Below are 14,416 nucleotides of genomic sequence, written 5' to 3'. Positions count from 1 at the left end.
CTGTAGACTCACACACGCAAGCTTTACTACGCTCAACAGATGTGTTACCTCAAAAAATGAATTAAATATTCATTCATTCATATAATTAAATATATACAACATTTATTTAGTGATAAACATATAAAAAGACATTTAGAAGAATGTTCAAGCTGCTCATACTTCAATGCAAAATGTTGTATCACTCAGAACGTCGCCAAATTAAAAATAACATTTAATACATGCATATTTTTTCTGATCAAATAAAAAGCTTATCTGACCCTGTAGTGTGTGCATACGTTTTTAATGCGCATTTTTAATATTTATGCACATCTTTGTGTTTCCGACAAGCATTTGTTTTAATGTGATCATTCAAAATGCACATAAAAAAGCTGGATGGAAGCATAACTAATGGCAGTACCTGGAACAGCTCCTGAAAGGACGGGTGCACCATGGGATTGGGCACAAACGGCAGGGCGTAGAACGGTAGGAACTCAGTGGTTTGGCTGAGCGCGGCTCCTCTGGTCTCCAGGTAGTGTCTGAAATGCGTGATCCGGCTGTCGAACTCGGCTTTGTCCTGTAAAACACAACTCTACTTAATAATCATCAACAAGAACATTCACATCTCGACTGAATGACAACACTGTGCCATTTAAAGAAAGACTTAATGGGACAGTTCACCCTTAAATGAACATTTATTCACTGTTTACTCTCCCTCAAGAGTTTCGTTCTACTTTTAAGCTCACAATAATAATATATAAAGCTGAAACCTTTGACTTCCATAGTAGGAAAAACAAAAACTATAGAAGTCAATGGTTACAGCTTTTATCAGAATATAATATATTGTGTTTAAAAGAAAGAAACTCATAAATGTTTTAAATAAGTGAAGGGTGAGTAAACAATCGCTGAATTTTTATTTTGATTGAACTATCCCTTTGAGACGCCATTTCTGACTGTCTGAAGCAGATGTTTTGGTGATTGTTTTATTCTATAGCGCCATCTCCTGGTCACATAGAATACTACATGTAGTTTCCTGAGCCTTTTGACTTCATTTAAATAAGGTTTTCAATAGTACAGTGCACTTACGTGGCTTCCTAAAGGTGACTTGAGTGGGTAAATCGTAAAATGGATTTGTAGGTAGAATTCCAGTTTTTGGGCGACTGGATCAAAATCCCGAATCTCAGGGGGAATATTTTTAGCCCACAGCTCAGAAAATACCTTGTAGTCTCCATCATTAAACGAGCTGAGAAAATCCTCCTGCAGGAGAAAAGAAAGCATAGAGTGAATTAACAACAGCAAGAAAAATAATAGTGAAATAATGATATATTCATATTAATAATGAGTAGGTGCTTTTCACTTATTTTTACACAAAACTAGCAATAAAGTTATGCTTTTCACAGAGAAATAGGATTTAGCAACATGTCATAGGTATTGATTCTGTTATAAAAATGTGACATATTCATTATATGCATTATAATACTTATTTTCAGGATTTATTAGAATAAAAAATGAAAAAATAATACATTTCGAAGAACACAAATATCACAAAGTAATCAAACAGACATCATTTAAAAGAATTTAAACATTATATTTAGACCATTTTGAGGGATGTAAACAAAAACAATGGTCCCAACGTATTTCTTGTTTTACATTTTTAATGTCTATAGCTTCAGAGAATCCAAAAAGAGCCACATTTTGATAAATAATATTATGATAGCTGTTTTAGCATTAAGTTATGATTGAACTGCCTCTTGTTACAGTAATGAAATAGTTTAAAAACAAGCAGAAAATGTTCATGCAAACATAGAATGGTGAATATGAATATATATATTTATACAGCCCCCTGTTTATTTTTTTCCTTAATTTCTGTTAAACTGAGAGAATATTTTTTCAACACATTTCTAAACATAATAGTTTTAATAACTCATCTCTAATAACTGATTTATTTTATCTGTCATGATGACAGTAAATAATATTTTACTAGATATTTTTCAAGACACTTCTATACAGCTTAAAGTGACATTTAAAGGCTTGACTGGGTTAATTATATTAACTAGGCAGCTTAGGATAATTAGGCAAGTTATTAAAACAATTTGCTTAAAGGGGCTAATAATTTTGACCTTAAAATGGTGTTTAAAAATTAAAAACTGCTTTTATTCTAGCCGAAATAAAACAAATAAGACTTTCCCCAGAAAATAAATATTATCAGACATACTGTGAAAATTTCTTTGCTCTGTTAAACATCATTTGGGAAATATATAATAAAGAAACTGAAAGGGGGGTAATAAATCTGACTTCCGGTTTGTGTGTGTGTGTGTGTGATATTTGTTTTAAAAATTATACTCAATCTTATTCATAATTATCTTGTTAATAAATGAATGATACGAGAATAAATCAATAAAGTTAGCATTTAATTAGAAAAAGAGTTGATGAATAAAAATATTATTATTTATATGTGTTTTATGCAGAAATTATGGAAATACCACTTAAGTAATACTTAAAATAAAATTACATAAACCTTATGTATAATTGTAAACTTTTTTTTACATTTTCTGTTAACATTTAGTAATAAACAAATCACCAATTTATGTTACTTAAGAACAAATTAATGACAATAGTTTCAGTAAAAATAATAATAATAGTAAAAATAATAACAACAACAACAACAACAAAATAATAATAATGTTATTATTAAATAAATTAATTAATAAACAAACAAATAAAACATCATTTCAATTTAGTTTTATTTTATTTAAACACCATTATAACACAATTTTTAAATTAAATGTATCGAAGAAAAAAACCTAAGTAAAACCTAAGTATTATTATTCACTTTTTCTCTGTTTACATTGTAAATAATTTAGTAAATAAATAAATAAATAAATATTGAAATGAAAAGATAATTAGGTTAATCAGCTAGGTTTAAACTATTAAACTATTCATTATTAGCTTATTATTAGACTATATACTCATAAAAAAATATTTTCATAAATAAAACTGTACGATTAATTAAACCTTAAAATGAAAATCTATTTGAAAATATTTATATGTATATATATATATATATATATATATATATATATATATATATATATATATATATATATATATATATATATATATGTATATACACATGGACACATATTTATCCAAGTCTACTTTGTAATGCTTATGGAAATGATTGCGAAATACTAATAAATCTAACATAACATTGCATACACTACATCATATATTCAGCTTGTTTTATTCAACATGTATTAATATTTGCTGATGACACAAATCTGGCTATGATGTAATGTGTAAATCAATGGCGTCTTACATAAATGCTGATTATTTTGGAGTCTCGTCGTGAAGCTCCTGCACTTTTCAGAGCCGGTTTCCCTTTGCGCTTGACTTCCTTTTCAAACGTCCTCGCCGTCTCTTCAAACTCGCCAAACTTCAGATACTGTGGAGGATTATTACATTATTAGTCGATTTACATCTATATTGGTGTGATGTAATCAAGGTATTTGTATTTGTACATAACGTATATAAGAAATATTTCTGCAGTTTTCTATATAACACGATGTCCCATCAACAAATTGCATGAGATAAACTTCCAGCGACAAGCCATTTGACTATCTGCACCAAAGGTTAAGCGACAGGATTAAAAACAATTAAATACCAGCCACTGCACTCCTGACAAAATGGCAAGGTTTATAATCCAGTTGACACAATGGAGAGTTTTCCAGCATGATCCGCCTTTTTAAGATCAAGCTAAAGCATCTTAATTGGATTCAGGTGAGGACTTTGGCCAGGCCACTCCAAAGTCTTTCTTTTGTTTTCTTTAGCCATTCAGAAGTGGACTTGCTGGTGTGCTTTGAATGAGTGTTGAGAGTCTTAACATCACGCAACGTGATAAGAATCCTGTGACAAGCAACATGCCAGAAACATTTAAATACCAGCCACTCCACTGCCAACAAAATGGTAAGGTTTATAATCTAACTGATACATAATAAACCTCGTTAAAAGGTTATTAAAAGTACATACGCTGAGTCACTGACTTTCACTTTCAAACTGTTCACTAGTTATTAATTTTTTTAAGATCTGAAGTGAACTATCTGCTGCTGCTTTCAGTAGTATGGCAATAAAGGTCTCATAAAATGGTGTTTAAACTGATACTAGTAGCATTTAACCCTGATTTTTTGTTTAATTAAGAAGAAAAAATAAACCAGAGTTATGTTTTAACTCTGTGTCGTAATGTGTCGTAGTATTTTATTTGTGTATTTTAAGGTATGTGCATCTTTGGCCTCTCATGGGATTAAAATGACACAAGAGCGAGTCATTTATAAAAGAATGTTCATTTTTGAGTGAACTAACCCTTTCAGTGTTTTTTTTTTTTTTACCCTTTTCCAGCAGTGTTTTGCCTCATAATAATCTGTGAGCGGTGCTGTAAACCCACCTCGCTGATCATAGACAGCAGGTCGCTTTCACTGGCCAGATTCTCTCCCATCTTCAGAGACTTTTTGAAGCTCATCGAACCACGGTCTGCAGAAATAAAACACTCTGCATCAAGACAATATCATAAGCAAACAAGTTAAAACCCTCACAACACTGGCACATGCGTAAATATATAACACAGGGGAATGCATTGAACACTTTTAGAAAGTTAGTAAGATTGAGGGAATGTTGGTTTTATAGTCATACATTCATTCATTTTTAATTTTCATTTTTTTAATTATTTATAACTTGTGACATGGTTACTAAATTAGTTTACCACGTTACTTTAAATATTCGGTCAGAAATAGCATGCAAGTTTGACCTCAAAACAACATTAGCACTATTTAATTAACTGTGAACAATGTACTTTGAGGATTCTGTACAGTATATAAACATAATAATGGCAAAATCAGAAAAAAACTAGTCTCGTGCATCACAGAGAATAACATTCTGATTATTTTGCAGTAGATACCTTTATCTGAAATAGTCTTGTCGTTTAATTGATTTTTACTATTTTATACATTAAAAGTTATTAACAAAAATATTATAAAATACACACAAAGCTATGTTTTCCTGGACATGTTCGTACTGATTTTATCGCATTTCATTGGGTTAATTCGTTCAAAGGCTTTTTTAGTTGAGAAATTAGGCCTTGTGCAGCATAAAGTTGCATATAATTGTGTCTACCTGACGTAGTTTTGTCTTAAAATACAGCAGGAAATAGTTTAATTGGTTTTCAAACCGAATGTTAATTATGTTAAGTCATTGCCTGCTAATATGATTTCTCCGAATTTGCAAAGGAAACTTTTCTGAAATTATATTATTAAAGATAAAGTCCGAAAGTGTGAATATACAGGTCCATAGCCAAGGGGGTTCGAGTGGTTCGAAAGACCTAGGGCTGGGCGATTTGACCTAAGATAATATCTCGATTAATTGAACATTTTAACTTGATTACGATTAATGAACAATGTCTTTTCCCCTCGTTGTTTACTGACAAGTTTAGTAAATATGCTCACAAATGAATGGTGCATTACTTGATTTTACAAAAATTGAAAGAAACACACACTATCTACTTATCATTAATTCATTTTCTTTTCAGCTTAGTCCCTTGATTAATCTGGGGTCACCACAGCGGAATGAACCACCAACTTATTCAGCATATGTTTTATGGAGCGGATGCCCTTCCAGCTGCAACCCCTCACTGAGAAATACCCATACATACTCATTCACACACATACACAATGAACTCATATTGTGTTAAACTGACTTAAAAAACAGCTTCCATAACCTTTCAAATTAAGTTAGAACATGTTTAACTTCGTTTAATAAGTTACAATGAAATAAAGACATATGTTGTCATGACTAAATGATAATATATATTTTTACAGTGTAAAATGCAGTATTTAAATACCACAATTAAATATAAAATGACACTAATAACTGTAAAATTGTTCACTTATTGTGAAAAAAAATACAAGTTTCACCAGGCTGGCCAAAGTGTGCTATAAAATCAACTTTACCCCAATTCAGCAAAAGTGTAAGGTAATATTTGAGAAAAAACGACACCAAAACAAACTAAACGATTCATTTATTATCCAAATCTATCACTTATAACGTGTATTAACTTCAGGGACAATTAGCAAACCACCTGGATACCCAGAATGTAAGTTAAACCTACTTATATATATATATATATATATATATATATATATATATATATATATATATATATATATATATATATATATATATATATATATATATATATATATATATCTTAACGTTACTTGTATGTAACGTTATTCATCGATGATGATAATAAACGGAATTAACTTCAAGGAAAATCTAGAAAACCACCTGATTTCCCAGAATGTAAGTTAGTGAATAATATAGTCTTTGGTTAAAGCTACTTTTATATCTAACGTTACTTGTATGTATTCGTCGATGATGATAATAAACAGAATCAACGTAACGGAACGTAAACAACTCTGAATGCTGCTGTTAGCTTGTGCGCGTGCTTGATAATCAGTCGAAAACTGCAGAAATCAGCTCACCTCACGAACTATACTTCATGTGCAGCCGTCGGTAAACATATCTGAAGCGTTTTATATCAAAATCACAGAGATATAAAAGCGTTAAAGATTATTTCAGCTCGGTTAACGGAGGATGTTTGGCTAATTGTGATGGTAACCATGAGGAAGACGCTTTCTCCTAGTAACCGCGACAGGAGTTGGGGTGTCGGAAATGAGTGTCGTAAAAAAATTGTAGTTTTAATGTGGTGTAGATTTGTAGTAATTTGTGCTTCGAATCTTTGAATTTCGTGGTTAATGGGAAATCGCTGCATTATTTTTTTAGTAACGTTTATTAAAGTAATATTAACATAGTAATAGTGACAAAGCACTTGTTTTAATATTGATATATGCTAATATTGATAAACAAATAACAATTAAACAAAACTAAGAATTTATGAAAAAAATGCTTTATTAAAACAATCATGTTTATTCATAATTTAAATTCTCATTTAAACTATTTATGGTTATGAATAACTAAACTAAAATAAATAAATTATATATATTTATAATATATTTTATATTTACTTACTAACTTTTATATTCATATTAACCTTTATTAAAGCAATTTTACATGACAAATATTACATGCATTTCTGTACATATTTATAACATACAAAGTTGTATTTTAATATGTATTGTTAAAAAATTATTAAATTATAAATATGTACACAAAACATTAATAAATACAAAGTCAGTTTTGACAAAGATAATAATAATAAAAATAATAATGATGATAATAATAATTTTATTAATGATAATAATAATAATAACATATTATGTATATGCATAATATGTTGTTATTATTATTATCATTATTGTATATATATATATATATATATATATATATATATAAAATATGCATTAATCTGGTATTTATGCAGGTATGTTCACTATTATGGAGGACGGATTAGAATGTGGACAGATTAATAATTAAATTAATAACATGGTTATGGGGCATTTATTTGCGTATTAATTAATTTATTATTTTATTTATGCAGAAATGTGTATATTAATTAATTAATTAATTTATTTATTAATTTGCGTATTTATGCATTTATTGTTTTATTTATACAGGAATTTGTGTACTTATTTATTAATAAGTTAGTTAATTTATTTGCTTATTTATTTTTTTATTTATGCACGAATTTGAGTATATTTTTATTTATTTATTTATTTGCGTATTTCTTTGTTTATTTATTTATTTACTTATTGTTTATGCAGGTTTAATCCTCCATATACTATTAAATAAACAAACAAATAAATAAACAAATAAACAGGCAAAAAAAAAATAAAAAGATCGAATACGCTACTGTCGTAAAAAGCGCGCCACGAACCGGAAGTAGTAGTGAATCAAGTGACCAGAGACGAAGCACATTGTTTCGCGGCATGTTTCATATTTGTGTTGAACGAAAAGAAAGTTGCTTCATTTTACAGTAGTTTTATTATTAATATTTCTGAGCTGGGACGAGTTTACGCACAGTGTATCTGCAGGAAGTGCACCAGAAAGCGCTTATTCAAAACAGCATTCAGCAGGAGAGTGTTTGAATGAAGCGTCTCCGTCGAGTTTTGTGTTGATTTCTACATAATTTAGTTTTCAGCGGGATTTTAATTCACCAAACTGAGCATTTAGTGTATCCTGCTGGAGTATAAATGGCTGGGATTCTGTTCGAGGATATCTTTGATGTGAAGGATATCGATCCTGATGGGAAGAAGTTTGACAGAGGTGATTCATTCATTCACTTATTTATTTACTGGATAAAACAAAAGTCTCTTCAATGTGTTTTATAACGTTAGTTATTGATAAAACTTACAAACAGCATGAAGATTTAGATTGAGGAAAAGTTGGTTTATATTCGCACATTCCTTCATTTAACGTTCTCCATGCTCACATGTAAATCACATGTAAACATACATGACTTCACTATTTAAAGTTTGCAAATTATACTTTTATTTAATGATATTATTAAGGAGAAAGTCTAAATGTGCGTATATAAAACTACCTCAATAAGGTTTATTTGTTGGTTCGATTATTTATCACACAATAATAATTAGACTTATTGTATACTTATTAATACTACTTTAATGATGGAAGTTGAAGAGCTTAAAACTTTTTAATTTTTAATTTAGCTCATTTTCTTGATCATATATATTTAATATTTATTTTAAATGGAAAAATATGAATATATTAAATTAAAAATGTATTTTTTTACATTGTCAATGTCAATTTAAATGCAAATAAAACAATTTTATTGTTATTACTATTATTAATAATATTAATTATTATTTGAGATTTTTTTAATATATATTCTCTTTAATATTCTTTTTGTTGATGCTGCCTAAATAATATGCAGTGATCAAAATTAAAAATAAAATCAAAACATACTGCGTAAAAGGCATATCTGAAGGCAGAGCCGTTTATTTAATTACTGTTTTTATATATAGAGGTAAAGTTGGTTTTATATTTGCACATTCGTTCATTTTGCAGTCTCTATATTGTTGACCATGTTACTTTGAGTTTTCGATCGGAATTAGCACGCAAGTATGACTTGTAAACAACATTAACACTGTTTATCTGAATGTGAACAATGTTGTACTTTGATAGTCATTTGCTGCTAACATGATTTCCCTATATTTAGTATTGGCAAATAATACTTTTTCTTAAAATATTATTAAGGAGAAAGTCTGAATATATCCGAATATAAAACCAACTTTACCTCTGAAGATTTTTTTTTATCATACAATAATAATCAAGCTTATTGCATATTTATAAATACTACTTTAATAATGGATGTTGAAGAGCTTAAAGTTTTAATTTAACTTGTACATTTACTTGATCATATATATTTAATATTTACTTTAAATGGAAAAAATATTAATATATTAAATAAAAATTAATAGTATATTTTTACATTGTCTAAATGTCAATTTAAATGCAAATAAAACAATATTATTATTACTATTAATAATAAGTGTTTTTAGTACTTAGAATTTTTAAATCTATATTCTTTAATATTCTTTTTGTTGATGCTACCTAAATAATATATAGTGATTAAAATAAAAATAAAATCAAAACAAACTGCGTAAAAGGCATATCAGAAGGCAGAGATGTTTATTTAATTACTTTATTTATTTATTTATTTATTTATTTTTTTTTTTTATAAATCAACCACTATTATTTTTCCCCCCTAAAAGTCTAGAATTCACTAAACACTCTTGATTTGTTGTTTTGTATTTGTGATGATCAGTGTCTCGTCTTCACTGTGAAAGTGAGTCTTTCAAGATGGACCTCATCCTGGACGTCAACATCCAGATTTACCCTGTTGATCTTGGTAAGTCACTGTTCTTGCTCTCTGTGTTGTTCTCTGGGCTGCATAGAGGTAAAGTTGGTTTTATATTCACACATTCAATCAATGATGTCATGTGCAAACAACCTATAATCCATTACCTTTTTACATTTTCATATTGTTACTTGTCTACTTATCTGTTAATTTGGTCATTGCATAAATAAATGATTAAAAAAAACAAACAAATAAAGTAATTTCTCCAGTGTTTTGTTCAGACGAACGAAATTGTATGATTATAAAAAAGGAGGCGTGGCACCTAACCCCACCCCTAAACCTAACCGTCATTTGGAGATGAGCAAATCGTACTAAAATGTATGAATTAGATCGTTCGAATTCGTACGAATTAGCCACTAAATGAAAAAGTTACGAATTGCCGTGAGATTGTGTTGGTTTTATCAGCACTCCAACAGTATTTACATGTTTTTCCGGTATCCTGCTGCCCTAGTGATGATAATGTTGTGTTGCTGTCATATGCTAATGAGGATGATGTCATTGTGTCAGGTGACAAGTTCAGACTGGTGATCGCCAGCACTCTTTATGAGGACGGGACGCCGGACGATGGAGAATACAATCCTCAAGACGACCGGCCGTCCAGGTCATACATTACTCCTAAACTAAATCTTAGATATTTCATGTCTACGATCAAATCAAATCAGGCCTTTATTTACACATACACTTTCGTATAGTGAAATAGAACCCCAAAAATGTAAATTAATTACTAATGACATCATTAAAGTTGTTTAAATGACTTTTCTAGTGTCATGACTGATGGGCAACTTTTTTTAATCAATGAGGAATTGTCTTAAGTCACTGCTACTTTAAATCCACAGAAAGGTCAACACACAGACAATAGTAAATGAAACTCGGTGGTGTTTGTTGTTGTTTTGCAGAGCTGATCAGTTTGATTATGTAATGTACGGAAAGGTTTATAGGATTGAAGGAGATGAAACGTCTACAGAAGCCGCCACACGACTGTGAGTGTTGATTTATTTGCCTATTTACTACTTTTTTACTGGGATTTTACAATATAGGTGAATGCATGAAATGTGAGATTTTTATCAAGGTATTTTAAATAAAGTAAACAATTAATATGCATTGTTATTATATATCAGCTGTGGGGGAAATTAATTTGAAAGAGAATTCTGAATCGATAAGGAGATATGCAAAATGCATCTTTATTCAGTTTTGAGCTTATTTGCTCTTATAAACTAGCCCAGAGCGCCACCTGCTAGTCTAGAATAACAACTGCTTTTAAAAACTAGCCTGGAACACCTTCTGTTGCTAAAAAAACTAGCCCAAAGAGCCATCTGCTTTTAAAAAACTAGCCGAGAGCTACATTTGCTGTTTAAAACTATCAGAGAGTGATACTGCTGCTTTTAAAATCTAGCCTACAGCGACATCTGCTGTTAAAACTAACATAGAGTGCCGACTGCTGCTGTTAAAATCTAGTATAGAGCGACATCTGCTGTTAAAACTTTCGTAGAGTGCTGACTGCTGCTGTTAAAATCTAACCTAGTGCGACATCTGCTGTTAAAACTAGAGTAGTGCACCATCTGTTGTTAAATTAGTGTAGAGTGCCACCTGCTGGTCAGAACAAGCCTAGAGTGCCATCTGCTGTTAAAAACTATCAGAGAGTGCCGACTGCTGCTGTTAAAATCTAGTATAGAGCGACATCTGCTGTTAAAACTATCAGAGTGCCGACTGCTGCTGTTAAAATCTAGTATAGAGCGACATCTGCTGTTAAAACTTTAGTAGAGTGCTGACTGCTGCTGTTAAAATCTAGCCTAGTGCGACATCTGCTGTTAAAACTAGTGTAGTGCGCCATCTGTTGTTAAATTAGTGTAGAGTGTTACCTGCTGGTCAGAACAAGCCTAGAGTGCCATCTGCTGTTAAAAACTAGTCTAGAAATGCCTTATGTTGTTAAAAAGAACTAGCCTAAAGAGCTAACTGCTGTTAAAAACTAGCTTAGAGCAACATCTGCTGTTAAAACTAGAATAGAGCGCCATCTGCTGTAAAAAAACTAATCTAGAACGCCTTATGTTGCTAAAAAGAACTAGCCTAAAGAGCTAACTTCTGTTAAAAACTAACCGAGCGACATCTGCTGTTCAAAACTATCATAGAGTGCCAACTGCTGCTGTTAAAAACTAGCCTAGAGCGACATCTGTTGTTAAATCTAGCCTAGAGCGCCATCTGCTGTTAAAATCTAGTCTAGAATGCCTTCTGTTGCTAAAAAGAACTAGCCTAAAGAGCTAACTGCTGTTAAAAACTAGCCTAGAGCGACATCTGCTGTTAAATACTAGTCTAGAACGCCTCTTGTTGCAAAAAAAAAACTAGCCTAAAGAGCTAACTGCTGTTTATACTAGCCTAGACCGACATCTGCTGTTAAATACTAGTCTAGAACGCCTCTTGTTGCAAAAAAAAACTAGCCTAAAGAGCTAACTGCTGTTAAAACTAGCCTAGACCGACATCTGCTGTTAAAAACTAGCCTAGAGCCACATCTGCTGTTAAAAACTAGTCTAGAACGCCTCTTGTTGCTAAAAAAAAACTAGCCTAAAGAGCTAACTGCAGTTAAAAACTAGCCTAGAGCAACATCTGTTGTTAAAATCCCAGTATCAATGGAAAATCTATTTTTGTAATGCATTTCCTAACTAAAACTAGTCTAGAACGCCTTATGTTATTAAAAAGAACTAGCCTAAAGAGCTAACTGCTGTTAAAAACTAGCCTAGAGCGACATCTGTTGTCAAATTAGTGTAGAGCACCACCTGCTGCTCAAAATTATCCTAGAGTGCCATCTGCTGTTAAAAACTACTCTAGAACGCCTCTTGTTGCTAAAAAAATTAGCCTAAAAAGCTAACTGCTGTTAAAAACTAGCCTAGAGCGACATCTGTTGTCAAATTAGTGTAGAGCACCACCTGCTGCTCAAAATTATCCTAGAGTGCCATCTGCTGTTAAAAACTACTCTAGAACGCCTCTTGTTGCTAAAAAAATTAGCCTAAAGAGCTAACTGCTGTTAAAAACTAGCCTAGAGCGACATCTGTTGTCAAATTAGTGTAGAGCACCACCTGCTGCTCAAAATTAGCCTAGAGTGCCATCTGCTGTTAAAAACTAGTCTAGAACGCCTCTTGTTGCTAAAAAAATTAGCCTTAAGAGCTAACTGCTGTTAAAAACTAGCCTAGAGCGACATCTGCTGTTAAAATGCCAGTATAAGTGCAGAATCTATTTCTGTAATGCATTTCCTCCTCCACTCTATTGTTGCTGTAGTAGTGAGTGAATGTTTATATGTGTGTGTGTGCACAGATCAGCGTACGTGTCGTATGGAGGCCTGCTGATGCGTCTTCAAGGCGATGCTAATAATCTGCACGGGTTTGAAGTGGACAGCAGAGTTTATCTGCTGATGAAGAAACTGGCGTTCTGAAGCCTTCATCAAGGACTTTTTTTAATAACTCTGCTCCCCTTTCATGACAAACTGTGGCCCTTGGGTAATCTCAAAATATCTGCTCATCATTTGAAAGCAAATGCCCTGATAAAGGTTTTGCATCTCATTATTTGCATCCGAGTCATGTGACATTCTGCCTGTTTTTTTTTTTTTATCAGTAAAAATCAGATTGTGTTAACTAGTAATGGGCTTTTTGGATTTGTTATTTCTTTTCTTTTGCTGGAATAAAATGTTTTAAGACTGCTCATGTGGACAAAAACACAAGTCCTCCTGGTTACTGTCAATTTAAGCAACAGCAAAAAATGTAGTTTCAGCACAAATGGAGATCCAGTTGAATCAAGCTGAAGTGTGTGTGTGAGCGAGAAAGAGAGAAAGAGTGGGTGTCTGTGTGTGAGAGCTGTAATAAATATCATGAGACAGACGTCAGAGAGACTGCTTTACTGTCAGAGAATGAATAAACACTGCTGGATTTCTGTTTATCCTGCTGCAAATAATATATATATATATATATATATATATATATATATATATATATATATATATATATATATATATATATATATATATATATAGACACACACACACACACACAGTCGAAGTCAGAATTATTAGCCCCCCTTTGAATTTTCTTTACTTTTTGTAAACATTTCCTAAATGATGTTTAACAGAGCAAGGAAATTTTCATAGTATGTCTGATAATATTTTTTTCTTCTGGAGAAGGTCTTATTTGTTTTATTTATTTTTTTATTAAAACTGTAATAAAAGCAGTTTTTAATTTTTTAAAACCCATTTTAAGGTCAAAATTATAAACCTATTTAAGCAAAAAATGTTTCCCCCATCGTTATACTTAAAATTACTACAAACTTTAAAATATGAATACAAATCTTTAGTAAAGTACAGTAGTGTTTTTATTTATCTATTTGTCTACTGTATGTACAGTAAGGGTTGTTTTTGACAAAATATTACCTGTATTGAGTTGGTCTGGTCTCTGTACGGTTACTACAACCTTCAAAACATGAGAAAAAATCTTTAGAGATATTTGGTAGTTTTTATTTATCTATTTGACTACTGTATTTACAGTAAAGTTGGTTTTGATAAGATATCACATG

At 31.1% G+C, this 14,416-nt stretch overlaps 2 protein-coding genes across 7 annotated transcripts in view; one reads left to right on the top strand and one right to left on the bottom strand.

Moving 5' to 3' along the window:
• armc9 (armadillo repeat containing 9) overlaps window positions 1-14,416 on the bottom strand; it is an 89,006-nt gene that overhangs the window by 72,635 nt on the left and 1,955 nt on the right. For 4 of the 6 annotated variants that reach the window (XM_073937626.1, XM_073937627.1, XM_073937624.1 and 1 more), the window contains exons 1-5: window positions 6,510-6,668; window positions 4,418-4,503; window positions 3,296-3,421; window positions 1,063-1,233; window positions 398-553 (exon numbers count right to left, since the gene is read on the bottom strand). Coding sequence is in view for 4 of the 6 variants with exons in the window: in XM_073937624.1 (XP_073793725.1) it covers window positions 398-553; window positions 1,063-1,233; window positions 3,296-3,421; window positions 4,418-4,492 (528 nt within the window). In the remaining 2 variants the exon portion in view is untranslated. Of the gene's footprint in view, window positions 1-397; window positions 554-1,062; window positions 1,234-3,295; window positions 3,422-4,417; window positions 4,504-6,509; window positions 6,669-14,416 lie in introns of those variants that run through there. The other 2 variants (XM_073937623.1, XM_073937622.1) reach the window with 1 other exon arrangement.
• On the top strand, window positions 7,872-13,566 carry polr2h (RNA polymerase II, I and III subunit H). Its single transcript, NM_001017600.1, is given in 5 exon segments — window positions 7,872-8,250; window positions 9,773-9,856; window positions 10,373-10,466; window positions 10,762-10,845; window positions 13,169-13,566. Coding segments are annotated over 5 exon segments (453 nt in total). The 5' UTR covers window positions 7,872-8,177; the 3' UTR covers window positions 13,287-13,566.

This window comes from Danio rerio, chromosome 22, assembly GCF_049306965.1.
Source record: "Danio rerio strain Tuebingen ecotype United States chromosome 22, GRCz12tu, whole genome shotgun sequence".
Lineage (NCBI taxonomy): Eukaryota > Metazoa > Chordata > Actinopteri > Cypriniformes > Danionidae > Danio > Danio rerio.
Note: the sequence above shows the minus strand (reverse complement) of the source record. Positions and strands in the feature narration are given on the sequence as shown.